The sequence below is a fragment of the Ciconia boyciana genome, chromosome 2 (genome assembly GCF_034638445.1).
Source record: "Ciconia boyciana chromosome 2, ASM3463844v1, whole genome shotgun sequence".
NCBI lineage: Eukaryota > Metazoa > Chordata > Aves > Ciconiiformes > Ciconiidae > Ciconia > Ciconia boyciana.
The window spans coordinates 121,592,864-121,617,290 of NC_132935.1; the positions used below are offsets into that span (position 1 = coordinate 121,592,864).

Genomic DNA, 24,427 nt, shown 5'->3' on the forward strand with positions numbered 1-24,427 from the left:
TTTGAATGGCTGGTAAGGGTTGCATTGTTCATCTCTGGTCTTGTTCAGTTAACTCTGCCAGCCAGCTCCCTTAGAATCCAAGCTGTCTTTCTGTGGAAAGCATCTGTTGAGACCTGACCAAATCATCATCTGTTTTTGCAAGAGCTGATCTTGTTAAAGCATCTGCTTCTCCTTACAGCCCAAGACATGCTTCTGGTGTTTCTAGTACTTGTAGCAGTGCTTATTTTACATGTGTGTCTTACTGAAAACATTCTTAAGTGGGCAAACCAAAGACATTTGTATAGCGGAGGGAATTGTTCGGTTGTGCTTGAAAGAGACAGTCTTCCAGCAAGATCACTAGCAAGAGCTGGATGATTCATATGTTTTGTCTCGCTGCCCAAACTCTTTTGTAAACTTTAATCTCACGAGCTCAAACTCGTTTAAAACCTTTTTCCATGGAAATAGATTGGTCAAGCTGCAGTACTATTTTTACCATCTGTTAAAATAAGATCAGTACAAAGCAGGTTAATCCTTTGGCAGCGAGGCCGGTATTTCCCATTCCTAAGCTTCTCATTGTTTTATATTAATCCTTTCCCCTCTCCCATGTTGCTTTGTGGAAGAAAATAAAAGGACCTGATCCTGGGCTTATTGAAGTAATTGGCTAGACTGGTTCCTGCTTTGCTGAAGTTAAAAGAAGTCTGGAAAGAAGCAATTAGAGGCCAAATAACAAATTACGTTGTCTAATTGTAAAAGCAAATATTTGGGATGTTTGTAAGTAAGTACTGTATGTGCACTGCTACTGGGATGCAACTACATCTGTGTAATGATCACAAGGATTTGGAGAGAGACAAAGTATGTGTCAGTTAAATAAATCGACATGTTTTAAAGTCTTATTTACCCAGTGGCCAAAGATTTTTGGCAGCTTGCATTCTGGAACTGTCTAGCCAATGGAGAAAGAACAGACTCCTCAGAGATTTTTAAAGAGTGCTCAAACATTCCTTATCTTTCTCTTTAAATTTCAACATAATCATAGTAGGTCTCCTTTGAATAGTGACATTGGTGGGAAATGGATAAGCAGTACTTGCAAGTCATGGGATTTAAGCTGTACTTTGAAGTGCAGAATTTGTGTCCTGTCATGTGGGATGTACCTCTCCTGAAAATAATAGTTGCTCTTAAGATTATCTGTCCTTTTTATGAGCAAATCTTGAGGCTCTATTCTTTTGAGAGCACTCAAGTCTGCTTACAGTCTAACCTTAGTACCAACATCTGACTTTCCTGGCAAAATTCACTGATATAAAATGGCTAACAAGTTTACCAAGCTGGGGGATTTTTTGATCCAGGAAAAGTGTTCATCCTTTTCTTTTTCAGCTGATCCTCCTCCGTATATTGATGGTATTCGGATCAACAGTCCTCATTATCTGACCAAGATAAAGCTGACCTCTCCAGGGCCCCATACGTTTACCTTGGTGGTGTCCCAATATGAGAAACAAAACACTATCCATTACACTATCAGGGTATGTAGTGTTCATTTAATAATGAATGTAAACAATTAAACCATAAAGTGTGCTTTACTTGCAAGTTTGATAAACAAGTGTACTTCAGGATCAATATTGTTATTTTGGGGAGGGAAGCTATGAATGATGGAGCAGAACCACTGGATGAAGTGCTTGATAATGTTCTCCACTGTAGTTAAGACAATGTAGTGTGTGTGGTTTTAGTAATGAAATTTTAGTAATGAAATCAGCTGAAAAATACTTTTATTTCCTAGAATAAAAAATTAGTATCTGTGCACAGGTAGAGATCAATGCTACATGTCTCTCTTTGTCACTGAAAAAAGTAAAATGCAGATTGTTTCCATTTTGCCTTTTTTAATAAAAATTAAGTAGAACTAAGTCTTGTTAGTCCCAGCACTATTCTGGATTTTGAGTTTCAGACAGGGTCGTCTAATGAGTAATATAGGCATGTAGTTAGCAAGTATCTGAAAATTATGTGTAGGCACTTCTGCTTTTTTAACGTCATGATTTCATATGAAAAGCACAAGATGAGTGTGTGACCAGCTTCTTCTTTTACAACACAGGTTTATTCCTTGTGCAAGTTCACCTTTTCCAAGATTCCTACACCTTACACCATTTCCAAACGGGTAAAGAAATATTTTCTTTTATGGGTCAGTGGATAATAATTCTGGCTTGGCTTTTCTGTATTTGAGATGTACAAAGTTTTTAAATATATCTTTATGCTACTGCTCAAAAATGCCAGCTTATGCCATCTTCTAACAAATGAAACTTCTTAACTAAAGCTTAATCTAAGCATCATTAGCACAAGACCAATCCTGTACTCAAGTTACATTTAATTTACCAAACAATTAGCTGCACTGTTAGCATAATTCATACCAACACAAAAGTCCTTGGGCTGGCTCGCTCTGTTCACACCACTCTGTATGGATGGTGGCTTAGGTTTCACTGGCATTTGGTATGTAAGCTTCATCTTCATTGCAGATACACTGTAAAGCCTTTGTAGAATAGGCTGGCCTTTAGAATAACAACCTGTACCCTAGTATGTAATTACTCTGCAGACATCAGGTTGTGCTAGAGTAAAAACCCTGCAAAAGCATTGCTCGTTTTCCTTTGAGAGAATTGCATGATTTTCTTGGAAAAACTCTTGGCATGATGGGACAAAATCAGCAATGGCAAACCAAAGGCACTAGTAGCAAGACTGTGACAAATGGACTTAAGATGGCAATATCACAATATGTTATTGTTCCTAAATTTTGCGAAGACATCTTAAAGGTCTGTAATCATTGGGATAAGTTTCACACTGCCAAACAGGATCAAGGCAGTATACCCATGCTACATTTCATGTAGAAATGCTCCCTGAGAGTACAGCAGCAGGGGCAGGAGCGAAAAAACTTGACTGAAATTAAGTCAGAAGCCCAGGCAGTTTTGGGGCCAGCTGCTGTTCATCTTTCAGCTGTCAACATGAGCTGCAGTTATACCTTCAGCTGAAGTATAAATATAGCCAGGAGCTCACAGGATAATGTAACTTACATGAAAATACATGCATTAGCAATTTTATCCTCAAGAAAGAATAAGCCAGCAGTTGTTAACTTTGATCTCTGTACCTGCCATGCACACCCTGGGGAATCCTACTATAGGCAGAAGTCTTCTGTCCAAACAGTAACCTCTTCAGGAAGAGAGAGACAAGGCTAGTTTGAGCCACACTGGAGCAGTCCACTTTCTAGGACACTCATGCCTGAAGCCAAGGATTACATTACTTTGTGTGGTCAGGGGGACATGTTGGCTTGCAGTGAGGCTCTTGAGTTCAGACAGTGTTTCGTACCAGCTGTTACTTCTGCAATAGCCCCTTGAAGCTAGCCTTTTCTGGAGAACAGTAAGTGGCTAGAGAGATTCCTGGGAACAGCGAGATGATTTGCTTGGTTCTTCCAGAAGCCATTGTCCTATTTAGCTCTTAAAAACTGGGTTTAGTTTGGGGGAATGCTTTAAGAGGTCAAAAACTCATGGAAGGTGACCAGCCTGTTTGAGGCAGGACATTTGTTTTATGTTGTATTACATTTCGAAAGAAAACTAAGTATGTGGGAAACATGTTAATTATTTGAAGATGTCTGCCTAGTATTCAAATAAAAGGCATGTTCTATCTATCCAAGGCCAGCCTTCATTATTAAATACAAAAAGTTAGTTGCCTGTGCTTAATGCTTATTTAGTGCTTGCTTGGCAGTCATCACACTTAAAAACAAGCAGATAACTAATTCACAGTTTACCAGTAAAAGCAAGTTCTGTTAGATGTCTTACACTAAAGTTGAGTGGTCACCTCTGGAGCTCACCAAGCCCTAGGGGGATTCCTGGCACTAAGTGCAGCAGAGGTGGAAAAGGCCTGGAAAACTATCAGTGCACAGCAGTTCTAGGTTCCTGCGTAGTAGTGTGGCGGGGGGAGAAATCCCCCTTGCTTCCAAACTTGCCACGTTTGAGGTTTTTGGACACCGAGTAAAGAAATTAAATCACAAGAAAAAATGTTGCTCCTTGCTGATTTGACAGAAAGGGGAGGGAAGTAACAGGAGAAATGGATCTCGGCTATAAACTTGTGTGAATGCCTGGCATGTCTTATAAGTCTAACCTTTCAGTTTAATGACTAGCAGGAGGAACTTGCAAACAGATGGCCTGTTTCTCAAAGTCTGAGCAGCATTTTTCCTCTTGTATGTCTTTGTCCTTTTGGAATCTGTCCTTATGGGTATCTTGTCGCTGTAATGCTGGTTCTCAGAGTGCATAGAGGTGAATGGACAGTGCTGGAGGCAGCGATTTCAAAAGGAAAGGTTACAACACAAGTAGTGTTGTACTTCCTGTACTGCTGTTGTTTCTCATTTAGCACGACAGAGGAGTGTCTGAGCAAAAAAATAACCTGCACAGTCCAGTAGTCATGGGATAGATGGGAATATAGATCCTTCGTTAGATGCAATTTGTCATAGTCAGAAACAGTCACTCGGTACTTATTTAATTTAAGCTGAAAAATACAGTACACTTAGAAATTATCTAAGGCTTTGATCAAGGTGGGCGGAGGACTGCAGTGAAACTTTCTGAATACTTAACACAGTCTTTCACTTGCACTTTAAAAATAAGGAGAGATTACTAAAGTCAGTGACCTCTAAAGTGAGAGGAGCCTCTAGTCTTGTATGCGTGTATAAATAAGCAATAGAAATCCTCAGGTTGTAAAGTATTTTCTGTACTTTTGACTTCTCTCAGGTTAATGGACAGTGGAAAGGTCACAGTGCTGGAGGATGTGGAAATTTCAGAGACACCTACAAAAATAACCCCATTTATCAATTCCAGCTGGACAAGAATGGGCCATTACTAATTGAACTACGAGGACCAAGGTTTGTAGAGAATAAGCATGCATCAACACAGCAAGAGTATTACATGCTAAAGATAAAGCTTTGTCAGTATCCTCCATGGGGAGTGTAGGAAGCTCCATGAAAATCCAGAAGACGAGGTATGGGAGGTGGTTCAGATTTAGCACTATTTATGTTTCTAACTTCACCATCATTAGTGATTTAAACCTGCACGTTTGCTACTGAGGAAATCCTTGACCTACGGGGAAAGCAGGAGCCTTCTTTCTCTTTAGTTTTGGGGTCTGAGCAGAGCTAGACCTTGCACAGAAGGAAAGACTGTACAAAGGACTCTTTCTTCCTCTTAAAACTAATTATGATCATAATTCCTTTTCTTTTGTAGTAGAGCTAATGTGCAGGATACTAAACCCTTACAGGCTGTCAAATAATGGCCTATGCAGCAGCTTCAGCTCTGAAAGTGCATTTATTCTGCCACTAGCAAGCCAGGAGAAGCATTGGATGTCAGTGCCCTATAGAGTAGACCTACGCAGGTCAAATTCCTTTGGCAAAATTCATGATCTACCTCAAAATACCAGTATACAGCGCTTCTAAATAGCAACATCTCCTGACATGCAGTCAAGGGTTTATCTTTTGCAAAGCTGTACAGTGGGCCCCACAAAATGGCAGCACTTCTTCATCCATCCTCCCCTCTTTGAGCAAACTTCTCTCGTGAAATGAAGATGAGTACAAAGGTGTGGCTCCACTGTTCCACTAACTGAGTGGGTTTTTTGTATGCATTTTTTTCTGCACTTGCAGATCATATTTGGGTAGGTTGAATGACAAGGGCCAGTGGTGCCTGTCACATGCGTTAACAGGTAGTAGACAAACTGTCCCAAGTTACAGTGCAACATGAGAAATTCTGCTGAGATCACTGACATTGATTCCTCTGACAGTGATCAGATCACACCCCAGGATCTGTGCCATGTGGCACCAGAGTATGTCGCCACAAGTTTAACTACTCAAAGTCTGCTTAAATGCAGAGGCAGACTTCTAGCAGGCATTTTCCACATAGTCTAGTTCTGAACCTGAAATGTGTTCCATTTTCCTCCAGATTCTACACTCATGTCATGGTAAGTTTGCCTTAGCGTTTCTGTCACAAATGTGACAAAATTCTTAGATGTCTTCCAGTTATACTGTGTAGTTTTTAATAAATAGCCCTCTTCATGGTAATCCTGATGACCCAAATAACTAAAGTAACAGTCTGTCATGTCTCTTGCAGGCAATACAGCGTTGGTTTTGAACTCATCACGGTCTCAACAGTAGGAGATCCTGGTTCCCAGGGCTTTCAGAAAAAGAGCAGTGGTGACTACAGGTAATACTCGCTTAAATGAAGTCTTAGAGGTTTGAAACATACTTCAGATCTTAGTTCTAACAGGTAGTTTCTTTTATCATAGGTGTGGATTTTGCTACTTGGAAGTGGAGAACATATTTGCTGGCATTTACAACATTATCCCCACCACATTCCTGCCTCAACAAGAAGGTCCTTTTTTCTTAGATTTTAACAGTGCTACTCCTCTTAAGGTATCACAGCTGCAGTGAGGAGACAGTTCTGTGCATTACTGTTTAAGGAGGTGGTTTTGAGCTGTCCTACAGTCTGAGAACAGGTGAATAACTCTCACTACACATATGCATAAAAGAAAATTACATTCTAAGTTATAGCCAAAAGCATGGAATCACCAATTGGCCAGTTAATTGTGGTAGACAGTTAGCTGTGGTTTTTGCTGCTATGGTATTGGAGTGAGCACTGTTCAACAGGCTTGTGAAGGGGCTAAAATGCTTATATTCCAATGAACTGGCAGAACTCAATTTATTGCAATTTTTCCACACTTCACAGTCTAGTGAGTTAAGAGAAAAAACTAACATTGAAATTCTCTTCCCCTAAAATACAGGGTATATGGGTTTAAGACTTTTATTCTGAAAAGTAAACATGTAAGAAAAAAATATTCTTGTGTATTCTGCTTATTCAGTCTCAGGACCAAATAGCTTCTACTACATATTTGTGCTGCTACGTTGAATGTTTTCAGCATTGAACTAGTTCTCACATCTAAATGTAAATTTACTACTGCTGAGCATGTAGTATTCCAGACTAATGTGCTCAGCTTGTCTAGAATATATATATAGGAATAAAGGAAAAGAAAGATTCCTGCTTTAGCTATTTCTAAAAGAAAAGCAATAGCATCTCTCATGTTACATGTACTCTGAGAGCTGTTATTTCACATCTGTATTACTTTATACATAATATTACAGTGGCTTTCCTCCTACTAGCTGCAAGACCTAGCTTGATCCAGATCAGCAGTAGAATCAGGAGGTTATCCAGCAGCAGCATATGGACAGTGCGGCACACCCTTCATTTAGCAGGTGTGAAAGGTTTTCATCTAAAGCTGCACTGTAAGATTCTCTGTACCTACGGAGGTAGTCTCATTTGCTGGTGTGAGGAGGTAGGGAACTATCCACCATCAGCATCCCAGAAAAGAAATGTTTTATCCTCAACATTTTTATAAGTACTCAGCTTGTAGGGTAAGGATCATTTAAACCTCTCCCCCTAATAAACCACAGCCACAAGAAATGCACTTGCTGATCCCATTATACATGACATCTTTTAAAAGGTACCTTTTAAGTTGAAACCAGTGAACAAATTGAGCGCTTGGCCAGTATCATCAATAGTAGTAGGGTCAAAGTTCTTAAGAAAATAATGGAAGTGGGATTAGTCCAGAATAAGACTTTTTTTAGAAGGCTACTATCTGTGCTCTTCTTCCAGAAGATCCTATATACATTGTATCTGAAGAGGATTAAAGATAACCAAGTTTCTCTTTTTAATTTAAATACTAACTGCCTCACTGATCCTAAAATGCATTGTTTTCTGTCTTTTTACAAATGACAGACTTAAAATTGCACTATATTTGACAGCTGGGGGAGAGGGTGTTTTTAAAACAGCCATAGGAAGTTCTTTGCCATTCAAGCTGGTTTGGCAGTTTTCCAAGCAAAAAAGGTAGCATTTAAATCTTATTTTAAAGCACAGGTGCCATTTGGTCATTGGGAAACTGAGCACACATGCTACAGGAGTACCAGAAATACTATCTGTGGGCTACAATTGTTCCCACAGAAGTCTGCTATTAGCCCTCTCTAGAAAGTACAAGATCCCTTTTGTTTCATTTCCTTCATCAGACAGCTGCCTAACAAATGTCTAGCTTTAAAAAGGCATTGAAAACACATGCCCTTCTGACTGCAGTTCTCTCAAAGACCATCTGGGCTAGGAAATTTGTGACAAGTTTGTCACAGTGTGACTTACCCTTCTTTTGCAGGGAAGTTTCTGATGATTATTACAACAAATCAACACAGGGAACAGCACAGGCACAAGCCGAGCAAAAAAACAAATTAGGTTCTTTGTGGTTATCTTTGGCTTTTGGGAATATGGACCAAGGACTGCTTCATCCCTACAAAATTAAAATTTCATTCAACTCCCCCTTTCCCTACAAATTTGTGTTATGATTTTAGCTCAGGCTAAACCAGAGTGGCAGTGGAGTCTTGCATATATTTTATCACCTGTGAAGTTCGAGATAGGAAGTCTCAACTGAGTATACTTTTGACAGTACAAAAGGCAGACAGTGGAACTGCCAGCTTTTAGTACTAAGTTCTTGCACATCCTCAGCTGTTGACGTGCCTACAGTAAAATCTGTTGTTGTTCTTCTGTAGGTTGGTTTCTACTCTGCAGAAAGGGTTTTTTGTTCCCCCCTGCCCCGCCCCCGCACAAGCCAGTACCAAAAGCCTATGCTGGATGAAACAAGCCTAAGGCTCAGCTTCCATACTGTACTGAACTAAAAGCAAGGAATGTACTCACTTAATGCCAGACAAAGGCATTAAGGACAAAGGATCCTGTCTGCACCAGGATCCACTAACACTTCTTACACCTACAGTACAGTCAGTGGATTGGGCTCATCCCCATTACTGCCCAGGATTTAAGCTTAGTATCAGTGTCCTTTACAAGGCAAGTCCTATTCAAACATTGCATCTACAGAGGCTACTAGAAGACTATCACTGTACATTTCCCTTCACATGTAGGACAGAACACTCTGGTGGAGTATTTAAAAGGAAATAGAAAATATTCTTAAAAATAACTCTGCAGATTCTGTTTGTGGCAAAGTAATTTTACAACAAAATTTCCTTGCCCTTTTTTCTTAGAAAAAAAAATTGTTCATGTAAGCACTTAAGATTTGCTTTGATATTTTCTGTTAAATACATACTTCTATATTTTTTCCACAAATAAATCTGGAAAAGTTATTGGACAGTGAAATGATCCTTACATTATTACACCTAATCTGTAGGTTAAACTTTTTTTTTCCCTCTACACCATTTAGCATTTTTGATCCATATGACAGAGAATACTAGGTGCTGAGGTGAGCATGGAAATGTTACGCAGCAAGACTTTTAGAAGGCCTGTGGGTGCAAAAACTGAAACAGCTGCACAACAGCTCAGACTATAACAAAGGTGTATTGGTCATGTTACTGCCAGTTAGACTGTCATGCACCTCTTGACCTTCTCTGCCTGTAAATGTGCAATTCAAGCTTTTAAACATTAAAATACAAAGCCTCAAAATATACCACCAAGCATCCTGTGCTCCTAAGTTGTCACACACTGTACAGTTCTGAACTACTGCCTGAGCTATAGCATGAGAGGGATAACTGAGAAAATGAAAGACAGTTGCTGTTAAGGGGCTTTAAGAGGATTATACTTTGATTCACTAAGGGAAGACTACTACAAAGAAATGATTTTTAATTCTCTATCAATCAGTGGTGCAGAGGGATAACCAGAGATAGTCTCTTTGGCAGTTTTGACATTCTCCTTACTTATGCACTGCAAAGCCTTTTCTGTGTATTTTTTTTTAAATCCTACCTTAAAACTCCATACAACACCCCATAATGCTGCTGTTTATAGCTCAGGGTGGGACACCCCCCCAGACACACACATCTCCCAGTTTGTTTTGTTCAGAAGATGCAGGTTAGTCCTTTGTTAATCCAATCCATCAGTTCTCAAAGATTCAGTGAGCAGTAATACATGGATGAGTGGTATCAACAAGCTTCTATCCCATCTGTCCCATGAGTCTGAGATTTAGTCGTAGTTTCCTGATGCAAGTTTCATGTATCTATTTTGTACAGTAATTATGTACTTGACCACACAATCTATGCGGTGTTCAAACAGCCAGCTATTTAGAATTAAGTTTGTGTACATGTAGTAGAGATTTTCATCAGTTAGTCAAAAACAACACTTAAATGGTTTGATAATACCAAAGAGAAGTAGAATTCCTAGGTTAACATTTGCTTTATACATTCTCACTTCAGGGCAGCTGAAGTGATCACGTATACTTTGATACACCAGAGGCTTATTTTTATACCCATGAGGGCAGCTACCATCATGTTACACTTCAGAATGCAGAAAGAGCTCCAACTGGAGAAAGCTTGTTCATTTGCCTGTACTCCATAGTGATGTATGTTCATTTAAGTTTGTCATATTTATAATTACAGCTTTTATGAAGTTTAAAATAAAATGTGTTTTCCATTAATTTATTAGGCAGAACTGTGCGTGTGTTTGCTTACACATTTGAAGTGTGATTTACCTGCCAAGTCTGGGGCGTCACCAAAGGAAGAAGGCTGTAGCAAGATCGTAAAAGTAAGGGTATGGTGGGTTCCACACCCTTTCGTACTTCCCGATTAACGGTTTTACCCTGCTGGGAGCTGAACCCAATCAGCACATACACAAGGCAGCACACACAACTATTTTTATATCCTGCTGAACATAAAATTAATTCATTACCCAAGTGCGGGGAGTTTGGGTTTCCAGTCAGAACTGGCAAGATGAGAGGAAATTTGATAGCAAGAGAGGTTAAAACAAACAAAACCCCCAAACAACCCAGGAAAGTGTAATAGGGGTTGACTGACAAGTCTGCAAAAATAAGATATTCAACCACAAATACCACTGCTGATTTTTCCAACTGTATGCAGCACAGATGACAGCTTAACTACAAAAGTTTAAGTAAAAACATTTAATACAGTGTGGCACTTCTGTACTGCTTTTCATTTGGTATTTAATACTGTCAATCCCACATTTTCCCCAAGTATCGGTCACATCAGAAGTTAGAACCACCGACTTCTTTCCTAAGCATTTATTGGGCTGGGAAGTGCTACCAATGGCAGAGTTCAGCCTTCGGGTCTTTGGAAGATGTAAATGTGTAAATATTTCAAGCTATTACAGCTTAACAGCTATAACATGTTGAACCTAATTTGTATGAAAACAGGTTTCTTCACCTCCAGTTCTGCATGGCCTTACAGCACATTTCAGCAGTATTAAGTACACAGGTGTTAGGTAACAGAACCCCTTCCTCTTTTCTGCATACTAAGGGATTTTGGAAAACTTGACTAAAGGTCCGGTCTCCCACAGTTCAGAATAAAAAGTGAATCACGTATGCAGGGAAGCAGGAAGGAGGTAACAGTTGTCCACATACTGCAGACGATTCTAATACCAGAGTGGAACCAGGCTGCAGTCTTTGACTGGAAGTGGGTATTTAAAGACAAAACTTGCCGCAGGAAAAGATGCGGTTCTTCGCACTTGAGATAGACTTAGCTTGCACAGACTCGAAATGTGGAAAACAAAGATGTTTACTGTAGTGTGAAGAATTTTACATGAACTTTGAGAATAGATACACAAGCTGTGGCAGGGACGAAGTACAACAGGACTGCAAAAACATAGATAGAAAATACTGGGCAATACTAAAATTCCCATCAAATTAACAATATAAACTGACATCTTAGATAAAATGGTGCTTTCAGAAATGCTTAACCACCAAAACTGAAGAGTCCTAGGATTTTTACTACCACTTATTAGCATAATTACCAGACACTACTACTGCCTAACAGCCGCTGGCAAAACATGCCTGTGCCCTTTCTAGTTTTATTGAACACTTTCTCTAGGGCATACTAAAATCCCAAGTCCCTTTAACAGTTATAAAACCCCACACAGTACAACCTACAGAGAAGCTTAAGAACACATTGTCAATCTACACTGGCAATTCCTTTTCTTCATGCATATTTCAAGGGCGAATCCCTTATCATAACTGTCCTGAAAACATCTATGACTCCCATTTTTGAGAAAAAAAAAAACAAAACACTTAAAGTGCTGAAAAATAATACTTCACTTCTCAGGGGAGGGGAAGGGCAAGGGGCCAATCAACTCTTTTTGGTCACTGGAATCACCCTCAGAGTCCAAGCCAGGCTCAGGAAGGTGGCTAGAAAGGGCCTACCACCGCCGAGTGTTACCATCCCCTTTCTGTCCATCTGTCTCTTAACACCAGTTTTTATAGGCATGACTCATTTTTATCCTTTCTGTGAGCACCAAGGGAAAGAGTGAAGGCTTTTAGACCCCACACATGCAACAGCTTTCCTGTATACAAAATACTTCTACAGTTTCAGCATAATACAGACAAATACAGATGTTTAAAGAATATGCCACTTATACTCAAGAGATCCACTGTATCTAAAGAGCATCTCATTCTACAAAACTGAAGCCAAACCGCTCTCTGCAAATGTCTGGCTTGAATTTCAGACCCCCTACTGGCATGAATTTACACGGGAACAGTACTAGTTATTGCTTCAGCCTGGCTGCTACAAAACAATTTACAAAGTCTGTGAAATATGAGCACAGCTTAAACATTTGATAACTCGTCCGGCCTACAAAGGATTTACTGAATAAAAACTTCAGCCCTCCACATCAATTAGACTTCTTAGTGCAGTTTTAAATTCTTAGAGTAAACGCTTAAGATTTGGCATATATTATTGGCACAATGTTCTTCAAACACTTAGAAGTTCATGTATAAATATTTATACTCCCATTAATCAGGACAGGGCACAAGAAGGACTCAGCCAATCTGGGCAGCTTTTCTGCCTGCGCATATTCCCTCTTTGATTTTCACGCACTGAAGGGAGAGCTGCTTCATTCGGTTATCCAAAGCCAGCCCCTCAGTGGAGCTGCTCCTGTTGCTGCTCCTATTCTTGTTCACTCTGTCGCTTGTCTTGTTCTCAGCCCCTTCTGCCCTATCCCCTGCAAAGAAAGGATTAAACTAGATGTTAAACCCGGATTTCGTTCTGCAACTTAAGCTTCAAGCGGGTGCCTCTGCAGCTTCCTTTGCCAAAGCACGCAAAAAAAAAAAATATAGGAGCAGGAGCAAGATGCTTTAACGAAACCGAAGTTGGCCTTCCAAGCTGCGCTCGTCTTGTGCACTGCATCAGCAAATTACAGTGTAAACAGCCTTAGGTTGGAGTACACAAGAGCGGTGGTAATCCTCTAGTCTGAATTTGTCAGAAAGGGCTGGCAGAGCCTGCAAGAGGTTCCTTTTGGCACGTTATTTCTTTTTTTTTTTTTTCCTGGAAAGCAGGATTTTCAGCAAGCAGGACAGTAATTTAAAAAATTAAACTCAGATTTTCCTTAAAATAAACGTACCATCAGAATCCCACTGATCACTTATTTCATGAGAAACCTTGAACCCCTCCACTGAGACAGAGCTGGGGAACCTTCCCAGCCAGGAGAATAGTTAAAACATTTTAGATGTCATCGTTAACTGTGGGATGCAGGGCCTTCAAGAACTGCCTTCCCCCAGGAAGCGGCCAGCAGGTCAGAGCTCAGTGAGCTGGCGATATGCCTAGGGGAGCTGAGAAGGTTTTCCTGCTCCCTTTATAAAGCTGAAAAACATTGGCCCAGGGCGTATCCAGCTGTGCGTACCTCTTTCAGCTTCGCACTCAGGGGAGGATGCCCCACTGCATTCGCTTCGGGGGCCAAGGACAGGTAAGATCATCCCGAACTCAGAGAGGGATACGGGGCTGGGCAGATCCAGGCTTCCAGGTCGCGTTGCGGGAGGAAACTGAGTGGGCACCTCACAGGGACTCGTAGGACCAGAGCTGAAGCTGGAGACCGACTGAGTTTCCGAATCTTCTTCGGAGATGAAGCTGCTGCCGTTGTCATCCTCAAACACTTCTGAAGCCACTGCAACGTTCAAAGGATATTCCAGTTAGCAAACCTACCCCCCTCCTGCACCTTCCCGGGCGAGGGCAGCTTCTGAGGTTTGCATCTTCTGTCCACGCACGCACTGCTAACCCACGGGCTGCCTCTTCTTGTACTCTGCCCCCTTTGCAAAGCCTTAACCCGGCATTTCATACATGGATCACAAAGGCCTGATTCTGCTTTGAGGAACAGCACACCTGCCAGCCATGCCAGGCAAGACCAGTTCTACACTAGCTACTGCTCCTCATGCCAAGATGCTCTTGGATTTTTACCGTCCCTGCTCCCCCCTGCCCCGCTGGCCTTGTTCACTTGTCGTCTTCGGTACATAACTTCGGCCAGGGCCCAATTCCCTGTGCCCGCCTCAGCCAGCACCGACTTGATCCCAGCACAGGCTCTTGGTAATTTAAGGCACTAATTAGAAAGACACAGCTCCAGGGGCAGATTGCTTCCACCTTATCTTCCCACTTTTGCAGTTAAAATCCATCATGAACTCCCAAGGTCTCTTTTTGGATGAGGATCACCAAGCAACACCAAATTAAAAAAAGCCCCACCCACATACATCATTTTCCCTGCTCATGTTTGCTCATATCTGAGTTCTAATTAAAGCAAACCAACTCCAAACTGTCTGGCTAGATTAAGCTGCAGGCTCTTTGTTAGTAACAGCAGGAAGAATCCATTAAAGAAGGTTCCATTTTGTGCAACATAGGGCTGTAGATTTGGCTAAAATTGAACATTTTTCAATCTTGGCTCATTGCAGAATGGGGACCTACGAACCAAAGACTTCTGCACACAAGTAGTCCCACTGGGATCAGAAGGTTTTTTTACGTGCACCAGCCTCTACACACAAAAGTGTGTGCTGGAATCACACTGGTCTGAAGAAGTCCCACAAATAGCAAGACATTTACAGTGACCTGAGGTTATCTTCAATTACGCCTCCTTGCGATTCCTGCCATTGTTAGAGAGGCTCAGAACCACCTTGAAAGAGCAGCAGGAGCAAAGCAGCAGCATTAACAAAATGGCTCAAAGGAGAAGTTTCAAAGTAGTTCTGCTGGTACCCCAGCAGCCTGGGGCTCACGTGCACCATTCGGACACAAAGGGTGCCAACAGAGGCAGCTACCGTCATGGTTATTGCAGAGACGCTCAGCCTCTTTCTGCTATATTTGCAGATTGCAGAACTGCACGTACACATTGCAGAACTGACCTAAAAGGCTTCAAACATAAAATGGATAACACCATTATCCACCTTCCTGAGCCCCCCTCCAGGGCACTTTGTGCTCAGAGACAGTATGTTGTGGTTTCAGTTTTGTTTTTAATGATGTCAAATCCGAGACTGCAGAGTGGCCTTTCTTCTCACTTGCTGTGTTTTATCAATATATGGTGAGCAATACAGATAACTTTGCAGGGGGTGAAAGCAAAAAAAGGTTGGGCAAAAAAGATGTTTCCAATTACAGGAGTCCTCTACTTGGCAAGAAGCCCTGACACCAGCCAGTCTACAACAAGCACAACTTAAACTGTGGCTTACTTATCACCATCTAAACTTACCATAACACACAGGAGCATCTGCTAGGGCCAAGAAACTCTTGCTGATGATGAGGTGTTTTATTCAACTCCACCAGACAGAAATCAAGATATAAAAGGGCCTTGGTGGAAACCACACATTACAATGCGTGAGAGCTTAACTTGTCGAGGCTATTTTGGTTATTACGTCTGGCAGGCTGCTAGTCCTGCCCTGTCATAACCCAGTTCTGCATTGGCACTAGACGCAACCTGGAGTCCTTCCACCTGTGTCAGACTGTGCAATTCAAAGAGAGGGATGAGCCCATGCTGCCAGTCCTTGCCTGCAGCCTCAGCAGCGGCCAGGAAGGCCAGCAACTGGTTGCTCTGAATTAACTTTCCTGGCCCTCTCTGCCCCTACATACCAGGCCCCTGAACTCCTTTAGCACAAGAAAACTCTCAACTCAGGTATACCTAAGGCTTTTGGGAGGCCTTCTACACAAGGAGCGGGGACTTGCGGGTATCCAAAGAGGCAATCCCTGCCTAACTCAGAAAGGCTCAACCTCGGGACTTCAGGGTGGCAGAAGATATGCAGCCATACCAAAATCCCATTGCATCAGCTGGCCCAGACACCGTACTCGCTTGCTGTGGCAACTCAGGCACCGGTACACACCAGCATCTACGAGGGAACTGTACATTCAGCCTTTGGGCACCGGGGCTGTGTATTTATTAATTCCTGCAACCCTGACCTAGACTTTTCCCTGCAGAAAGGGAGCTGAAATACAAATTAAACTAGGATTTGTATACCAGACTTTCTGCATCAAGAAGGGGAGAAAGCATCCAGGAGGGAGGAAAAAGTAGGTCACATGCATTGTCCATCTATCCACTTTCACCCAGAGCCAGGACAAAAGCAAACCTATAATACAAGAGACCGTTCCAGTCTTTGCAACCCAAGGTCCCCATGTGCCAGCAGAAAGCAGAGGTTACCTAGGCTTGGAGCTTGCTCGGTTGTTACTGCTGTCACCCAAGAGAAACGTCTCTCACACAGAGTGTCTCAGTACACTGCATTAGCATATTGCTGCTTCTTCGCTTCCCTTGTTCGCAGCACACATGCTCTGCTGAAATCACATATTGGAAAAAGATCCTGCAGCACAAAGGAGCTTATCCTTACACCCCTTCTGCATGAGCATCACGCCTTTCTGTACTACTGTAGCCACAACTTTAGTCCCTCTGCCACAGGCCCAGCACTCCAAGACAAGCGCTTAATCCAAAAGGTCTGTTTCTAAACAGCACTGCCACCTCAGCAACCTGGCTGAATGAGCTGCAACAGCCTGCGACCACTCCAGGCAAGTCACCAACAGCAGCACCATTGCCTTAAAAATTAGAAGCATGCTTTGAAGTGCATTAATTTTGTTCCTTTCATATAGCACTGTACAAAAAACAACAGTGATGCTAAAGGAACAGCTGATGCACTTCAACTCATATCCCTTCCCCTTGAAAACTGGCTATTAAAGAATACAATCAACTCCTGTAATAATGAGAGGTGTAACAAGTTAGCCACAGTCCCACAACAGCCAGCAAATTTCAAACTGCAGAATACGCAGAGCAACCTTCATCTCAGCATTTCTTATGATGCCCATGGGATATTCCCAGGCACAAGAGTGCTCTATACTCACTGGAGACGGTGTCCGACTCTGGTTTACTTGCTGACAGGTCTTCCACAGACGTATTGCTCCCTTCAGCACCCACGCCACATCCTCGGGGCCCCATGGCAGTGGACCGTCTCCTCTCGTGAATCTCATCTGAGATCATCTCCAGGTTTTTCAAGGCAGTCTTATACTCTCCCTTTGCCAGGGCCAGTTTTGCCTGCAGGTCATCCACTGTTTTCTTCAGTTGCTAACAAGGAAGAGACAGATATTAGATGTGCTTTCATTACAAACGACGCACAGCATGCAGTTCTCTGTTATGTGTCCACATGGCTTGGCTCTGCACAGGCAAGCTAGCAGAAACCAGGCTTGGTATCTAGATGATTAGAGAGTTCGTAATGAACTCTCTAATCTAGATGATTAGAGAGGTTCAAGAGCACCCCAGCGCAAGCAGTGATGCTTGTGAAGGAGACAGCACCAAGGTAAACCATGGGAGCCAGGGGCTGGGACTGCCTCTGGAGCGTGGTAATGGCCCCTGACTATGCACAGAGCAGGGGTCCCCCTGTTAACATGCAGGATCTCTCGTTAACACAAATGAAGTTGTCAACAGTACGTCGCTGCTTATCCCACAACCACCCCTAAGGGTTTGCTGGCAGCCCCTTCCTGCAGAGCACAGCAAGGCTGTGGGTTGTCCCTAAAGGGGCTAAGCTTCACTCTCCTGTGATCACCAAACCCATCACTTCTTGGTCACTAAACCTGCAGACCAGAAAGCAGCAAGCCTCAAACCCTGACAGCTGTAATACAGCAGTTTCCATGTCCCCAGGCACAAAACCCACTCTATAGCAAGGGCAAAAGTGTTGTACACCCTGTCTCCCAAAGCTAAAACGCTGCTTGTCTATCTGTAGCTGTCTCAACTCTGTTTTATATTTTACATTAAAAGCAATCTGTGCTGTCTTTTGTATTATATTTTACACAATCACCCTGCTTCAGGAAGGCACTGAGCAGCTGTCATGGAAAAGCAACAGGCCCCCAACAGTGGAGAAAAGAGGATTTCTCAAAAGGTGCCTCTAGCCAGAAGGGATTATCAGGCTGGCACCTAGCCCAGGATGGACAAGGGTTCAGCTCCATGCAACAGCAGCTGCTGACCACGACTACACAGGCCAGCAAGACAGAGGAGCAGAGGGCAGCCCAAGCCTGGATCCTGGCAAGGAAAAGGTGCGTACCAGAGTATCCGAGGCTTACAAAGAGCTGTTGCATCTCAGGCAACCCAGAGAAGGGCTCACAAAAAAGGTGTGGGACGTACTTTGCATCCCAGGCAAGGAATGGGAATCTTCTTCTAGCTAGGCTCCTGCTGATCCAGCGCCCCCCTGGAGCCTTCCTGCACCCGTGGCCAACAGTGCAAGGCAATGTGCTCCACTTAGACCCTGTGCGCATCCCACTGCACAGGCCACTACCCTTCAACTCCAAGGAGACAGGCTCCCAGTTTTTGGGGGCCACATGCAGCAAAAGTCACTCAAATAGAAAGAGAACGATTCTCGCATTTGAATTTTTAGTGCGACTTTGCACTCCCACCCCTGGCAGCTCCAAGACTAAGGGCTGTAATAGCAGGGATTACCATCCCATGCACAACTGCCATGCCCACCCCAGGGCCACTGTGCCCTGCAAGGCATGCGCTGTACCCAAGCACTGGCTAGACATCATTGCACCACTGTGCTGGTTTTGGCTGGGATAGAGTTAGTTTTCTTTGCAGTAGCTAGTATGGGGCTATGCTTTGGATTTGTGCTGAAAACAGTGTTGATAACACCCTGATATTTTAGTTGTTGCCAGGTAGTGCTTATAGTAAATCAAGGACTTTTCACCTTCCCATGCTCTGCCAGGTGCAGAAGTTGGGAAGGAGCACAGCCGGGACAGCTGACCCCAACTGACGAAAGGGATATCCCACACCATATGACGTCATGCTTAGCATATAAAGCTGGGGGAAGAAAAAGGAATGGGGGGACGTTCAGAGTGATGGCGTTTGTCTTCCCAAGTAACGGTAACGCGTGGTGGAGCCCTGCTCTCCTGGAGATGGCTGAACACCTGCCTGCCCATGGGAAGCAGTAAATGAACTCCTTGCTCTGCTTTGCTTGTGTGCACGGCTTTTGCTTTACTTAAGCTGTCTTTATCTCAACCCACTCACCCCCAAAAGTGAGTTTTCTCACTTTTACTCTTCTAATTCTCTCCCCCATCCCACCAGGGGGAGTGAGCGAGTGGCTGTGTGGGGCTTAGTTGCCAGCTGGGGTTAAACCATGACAATCACAGAGTGCAGTGCTGAGATGCTAAAAAAGCCCTGGCAGCCTCTCCAGCCAAACCTAAAATCCCACTTCTGCCAAGCCCAAAAATCAGAAATTCACATCTGCATGATGTTTGAGTACTACAAGCAGGTTACTTGTTCTGTTAATTGGCCCAACCAGTGAACAGAAAAGAGCACTCCAAGCACAGTTAAACAGTCTGATGCATAAAACATGGAGGGGGGGGAAACCAAACAAACAAACCCCAGAGACTTCAAACTACAAGAAGTAAAGACAGTCAAACTGTATTTGTTCAGTTCTGGCAGTAAGCAGCAAGGTTGGAACACTCTTATTTCACACAAGGAAACAAAGCCTTTCTTAGTCTTTTATCTTTAAAATGCGCTTAGCAAATTGCTCAAGAGGTTTTTGAATTGAATTGGTTTTGTACAGAAACGCGACACAGTTGTCGGAGCACTTTAGATGTAATTTCAGTATTTACTGTAAGCAGTAAAGAGTTTCAGATGGATCTGAATTACATACGTACCTCTAGTTGGACATAGTACTTTGCCTTGAGTTCAAAATAAGGTCTGTGGAAAAACAAAGAACAATTGTTTACAATCACTGGGACTGAATGCAGAGTACTGGAGCGGGAGTTGCTCTCTTCATAGCGTTAACATAGCTATTTTGTGTTTCACTGTAATCCCAAGGGACTACTATCTAGATGATAGAATGCCTACATGTGCCCTCATATGTCTCTCTCCCCTCTAATATATCTATTTCTCATGGGTCTTTCGACCTAAATAGAAATTGCGAAACTCCAGTTTTTGGAGTTGACAGCATAATTCCTTCAGGCCTAGGTTCTGCAAAATATTTAAATGCAATGTCCGCCTTCAGGTGTAGGCATCCTCTCTGTATCCATCTAATTTTTGAGCCCACAGCACATGTACATTCCCCACAGAACATGAACCTTAGACTTCCCTATGTTCAGATGTGGGGGTGGAGGGGCAGTTATTCGGTTTTTCAGTGAAGGAGAGGGGACAAGGGAGGTCAGAGCACCACATACAAGGGCACAGCACTTCCCAACAGTGGCCCACCAGCCGCTTCCCTCCCGCTGCACAGCTCTCCAACAGTTTGCTTGGACACAGAGGACAGTGTCACACCCAGGCTGTTTCCCACTAGAGACAACAAAACTTGCTTATAAGGTTGCAGGAGGACAGGGGCACAAGCAGTGCAGTACAAAGCCTAGAAACCACATTCCAGCTTCAAAGTTTTGAAGCCCACAAGCCAATACCACCTGATATAACACTGGGCAGCAAAGAAAGCCCTGATTTTTTAGCAGGGCTTACTACCTCCTTCACCTCTCAGAAGCTCTCCTGGAAAGTATGGGAGAGAAACAATCAGATATGGGTTTATATGAAATAGAATGTTAACAACCCTTGTCATATTTCTACCCTGACAGCAAGTCTCTTCTGAGCTGTAAGTCCTACTGCCGCTACATTGTGGATGGTGCACCAGAACTCAGGAGTGTAAAACTGTGGCTTTCTGATCCTATATGCTTTGAGGGTTGAATTCACTCCACAGTCATACATTAAATAACGAAGTCACATTTCCCTGAGACTAGGTGATTTCACAGCTTCTATGTTTTTAATCAACGCCCCTACCATCACTAGGAGCACACAGCCAAGTATGTGGTCTTTCCAGCGACACTGATCCAGTCAAACTGCACCTCTGCCTTCCCTTGTTGGGACGTAACCCTGCCGAAGTCTACACAGATGGACCTGCCAGGCATGGTAAAACAGCACAGTTGGGAGTCTGGATCCAACAGTTAAAGGACTCCTACAAGCCATACCCCAAAGATAGGAGGGCAGAGACACTGACAAAATGGTGTTGCAGGGAAACATGTGCAGGGAAAACAGTGAAACCCACTCACCTCAAATGACCTGATTCTCTCCTTCCTTACCCTGGTGCCAACTGGGAGGGAACAACCAGGCTTGAATCCTAACCTCCCATCAGCATCCACAAGCCTGGGGGAAAAGTCCCCTCTTTATCAGCAAACAAGCATGTGTGTGTTTGTGTGGTGTGAAAAAAATAATATATATATACGCATGTATGTATGTATGCAGGTAACAGACAAGAAAGATGGCACCTAAGCCAGGAAAAGGATACCAACAGCCTGACGTGTAAGAGCTCAAACGTAAGCGCTCCTCACTCATCGCTACCACACAGCTGGGCATCTGATGCCAGCAGAAAGCAACGCACTGGCAGGGTAGGGACTCGAATCTCCTTGGGTCACTTCATTCTCTTACATTCATGACCCTGTAACTATTGAAACCTGGTCCATGACACAGCAGGACCAGCGAATTGTTCACTGATGCAATCGTTGCCCTACATCATCAGTTGTCCATGACATCGCATAGTCAAGCAAAGTGCTTTTTAAGTAGATGACAGGAAGAGTGAAAGGCACTTTGCCCGAGTCACCAGAGCAGAAAGTGACTTCCAAAAATCAGCTAACACAGGCGAGTTCATTATCCTACAGCTCCGAGGCACTGAGCCAGAAGATCTGGCAACTGTTAAGAACATGCAGCCGTATGCTCTTCATAGCTTACAAGCAAGTAAGCACCCAGAAACAAAATTAAAAGCAAAACCAAAACAAAACAATCCAACAATCATCCATTCATCAACTTGACACGGCAAATAATCTAAATTACTTTCCTCCAGGCTGTCCCAGTCTACTTTCAAATAGTAATGCTTTAAGCATCTTATTCCAGACTGAAGTGAGGAGCAAATGCAAATAATTTTTTGCATGGAAAAGAGCAAGTCATTCAGCATGTCTACCCATGAGTTTATGGAGAGAGGTGGACAACACGGACCTGAAAGGCCCAGGCGTTACAGCCAACCCTCCCGCACCACCCAGGGAGAAGTGCAGAGCAGTTTGCTGGTGTTAAATCCTTCCTGAAAAGCAGCTAGTAGCCAGTTACATCATACAATACAAACAGCCACAAATTCAGCAGCCTCATTTCCCAGTTTTATGTAGCCACTTGACAGCTCTGACGTTTTCAGCTCAGTTTCAATTTTCCTTTACATGAAAAATCGCAATGCTGAGAGACGACTGATCTTTCCAACATCCCTATGTAGTATGACTTCAAATACATCCACGATAAGCCTGTTTGTGCCATCAGGCATCTTCCACTTCAATACTAAGTTCAAATTGGCATTTCTGTACACCCCTCATTAAAAGATCTCCAAAACACCCTGCCTAGGTGGTTTATGCTGCAGTCAGCCCTGCTGTGAGACAAAGGAATATGTTGGGATACTTCCACACAAGTGAAAACCAGCTTGTCCTGAGGAGAATGACACAGGACAACACCCCCACGAGGCTAGTTTCAGCAAGGAAATGAAGACTCAGAAGGCAAATCGCACCAGAGGCAGCTGGGGCATCAGGCTCAGCACCACCATTGTTATACAAAGGTATGTAGGACCTCACTGACAACTTATCAGGGTCTTTATTTTAAATCTTATTGTAAGGAAGGAACTCCTAGCAGCCAAACCACTTCTCAGATATAGCTCTTATCCAGAAGAATCTGTCATTTAGTGACCTGATGATGTTTTTCCACAGTCCCTCTGCAGTGCTAGACAAACAGCATGCAGATCATTCTAGGAAACCACGCTGCTACACTGTTTCAGCAAACATGCTTGAATCTTCCTTGAGAAGTGCTAATCCTTTCTTGAATTGAGCAAACACCAATCAAAATACATTTTTAGTTGATCAATTTCACCAAAAAGTAATTTTTAGATGGAGGGATTAAAAGCTAAATACAGCAAGCAGATTGTTTAGACAAGCTACAGTCTGGAAATATAAAAAAAAAAGACTGTGAAATATAAAGAGGATTAAGAATTGGTTGTAAACAGGGCCAAAATTTTAAATAGGTTCTGAGCAAAAAGCTGTTTCACTTCTCTGCAACAGAGCAAAACTACACATCAAATGCAGCCACATTTATTAATGATGCTTGCTGCTTAGCTATGCTCTCTGAAGTGCGTTTCCTTCCCCAAGAACAGCTCTCGCACAGCTTTGCTACGGCAGCATTAGGAAGTAAACAAGTCTGATGTACAGCATGCTACACTGATGCAGTCTCGCACCTTTCAGGTTTCTGTCACTTGCTTTGTTGCTCTCCTAACTAAAAATAAGAACTAAACTGCAAACAATCCTAAGCTGCAAAACATCTACGCACAGAGCTCTGCAGCTCTGTAAGCAGCATCTATGTGAATCCCATGAGCCTGTTTCTCAAGTCGCACGCCACCAAAGGGTTCAATGCACTAGAACAAGACCAAGAATGTGCCCAGAAAAGGTTTGTTATCATGCTTAGTTCACCAGTCTATCAAGTCAGGTGCTTCAAAAGACACTTAGGAGGACACAAATGCAAGGACAAACACCAGTACCAATTGTGCTGTGAGGCTGTTGCATGCAGACAGGAGCCCAAAGGGAAAGGTACAAATGGCAACATGCTTTCACCAGTTTGAAAAAACCCACAGAACAGGTATTTCCCCCCAAATAAATTTCACCACGAAGCTCATCTCCAAATGTAAAACGTACTTTGATTTATTGATGGCTCTTTTCAGCTTCTTCTCCAGTTGTTTCATCCTTCCCATAGCAGCATTGTATTTGGCTGCAGTCTCCTTGTGAACCAACTCACTTCTCGTTTTGGTCTGTTCTGCCTCCATGACCTTCAAGAGGGGAAAAAACAGGTTGAGTGGCAAGACACAATGATCCATTTCTTATCATTTTAATTAACGGCATCCTCATAATCTCTCCAATCAGCTCATGTGAGGAAAGTGAGGGTATAGAACAAATTACTTCCAATGAACCTACTTGAAAGTCTTTCCCGAAAGGAGCAGCAATATCTCGGATTTGCCAACACTGTGTTAATTATGACAGAGATGTTGCAGCTTCTTGCATAATACCTGTTGCAGGAAGTTCAGAAGAGCCCCAAATTCTGTGATCATCCATTTTTTAACCCAGTTAGATATTCAGGAGCAGAGCAGCGCTAGCAGAAGTCACCCAGTTACCTTTAAAGCGCTGTTTTTGTTCCCTCCTGCTTCT

The 24,427-nt window shown here is 43.0% G+C and overlaps 2 protein-coding genes across 6 annotated transcripts in view; one reads left to right on the plus strand and one right to left on the minus strand.

The window, feature by feature from the left end:
• The window catches only part of CAPN7 (calpain 7), a 35,844-nt gene extending 25,403 nt beyond the window's left edge, over positions 1 to 10,441 (plus strand). For 3 of the 5 annotated variants that reach the window (XM_072853864.1, XM_072853863.1, XM_072853865.1), the window contains 5 exons: positions 1,348 to 1,493; positions 2,057 to 2,119; positions 4,731 to 4,861; positions 6,093 to 6,185; positions 6,268 to 10,438. In XM_072853864.1, the coding sequence (XP_072709965.1) occupies positions 1,348 to 1,493; positions 2,057 to 2,119; positions 4,731 to 4,861; positions 6,093 to 6,185; positions 6,268 to 6,412 (578 nt within the window). In that variant the 3' untranslated portion in view covers positions 6,413 to 10,438. Of the gene's footprint in view, positions 1 to 1,347; positions 1,494 to 2,056; positions 2,120 to 4,730; positions 4,862 to 6,092; positions 6,186 to 6,267 lie in introns of all 5 variants that reach the window. The other 2 variants (XM_072853862.1, XM_072853866.1) reach the window with 2 other exon arrangements.
• A 1,065-nt stretch (positions 10,442 to 11,506) lies between these two features.
• SH3BP5 (SH3 domain binding protein 5) overlaps positions 11,507 to 24,427 on the minus strand; it is a 54,144-nt gene continuing 41,223 nt past the window's right edge. The window contains exons 5-9 of the mRNA XM_072853868.1: positions 23,921 to 24,051; positions 19,874 to 19,916; positions 17,090 to 17,309; positions 13,641 to 13,901; positions 11,507 to 12,962 (exon numbers count right to left, since the gene is read on the minus strand). Of these exons, the coding sequence (XP_072709969.1) occupies positions 12,781 to 12,962; positions 13,641 to 13,901; positions 17,090 to 17,309; positions 19,874 to 19,916; positions 23,921 to 24,051 (837 nt within the window). The 3' untranslated portion in view covers positions 11,507 to 12,780. The remainder of the gene's footprint in view (positions 12,963 to 13,640; positions 13,902 to 17,089; positions 17,310 to 19,873; positions 19,917 to 23,920; positions 24,052 to 24,427) is intronic.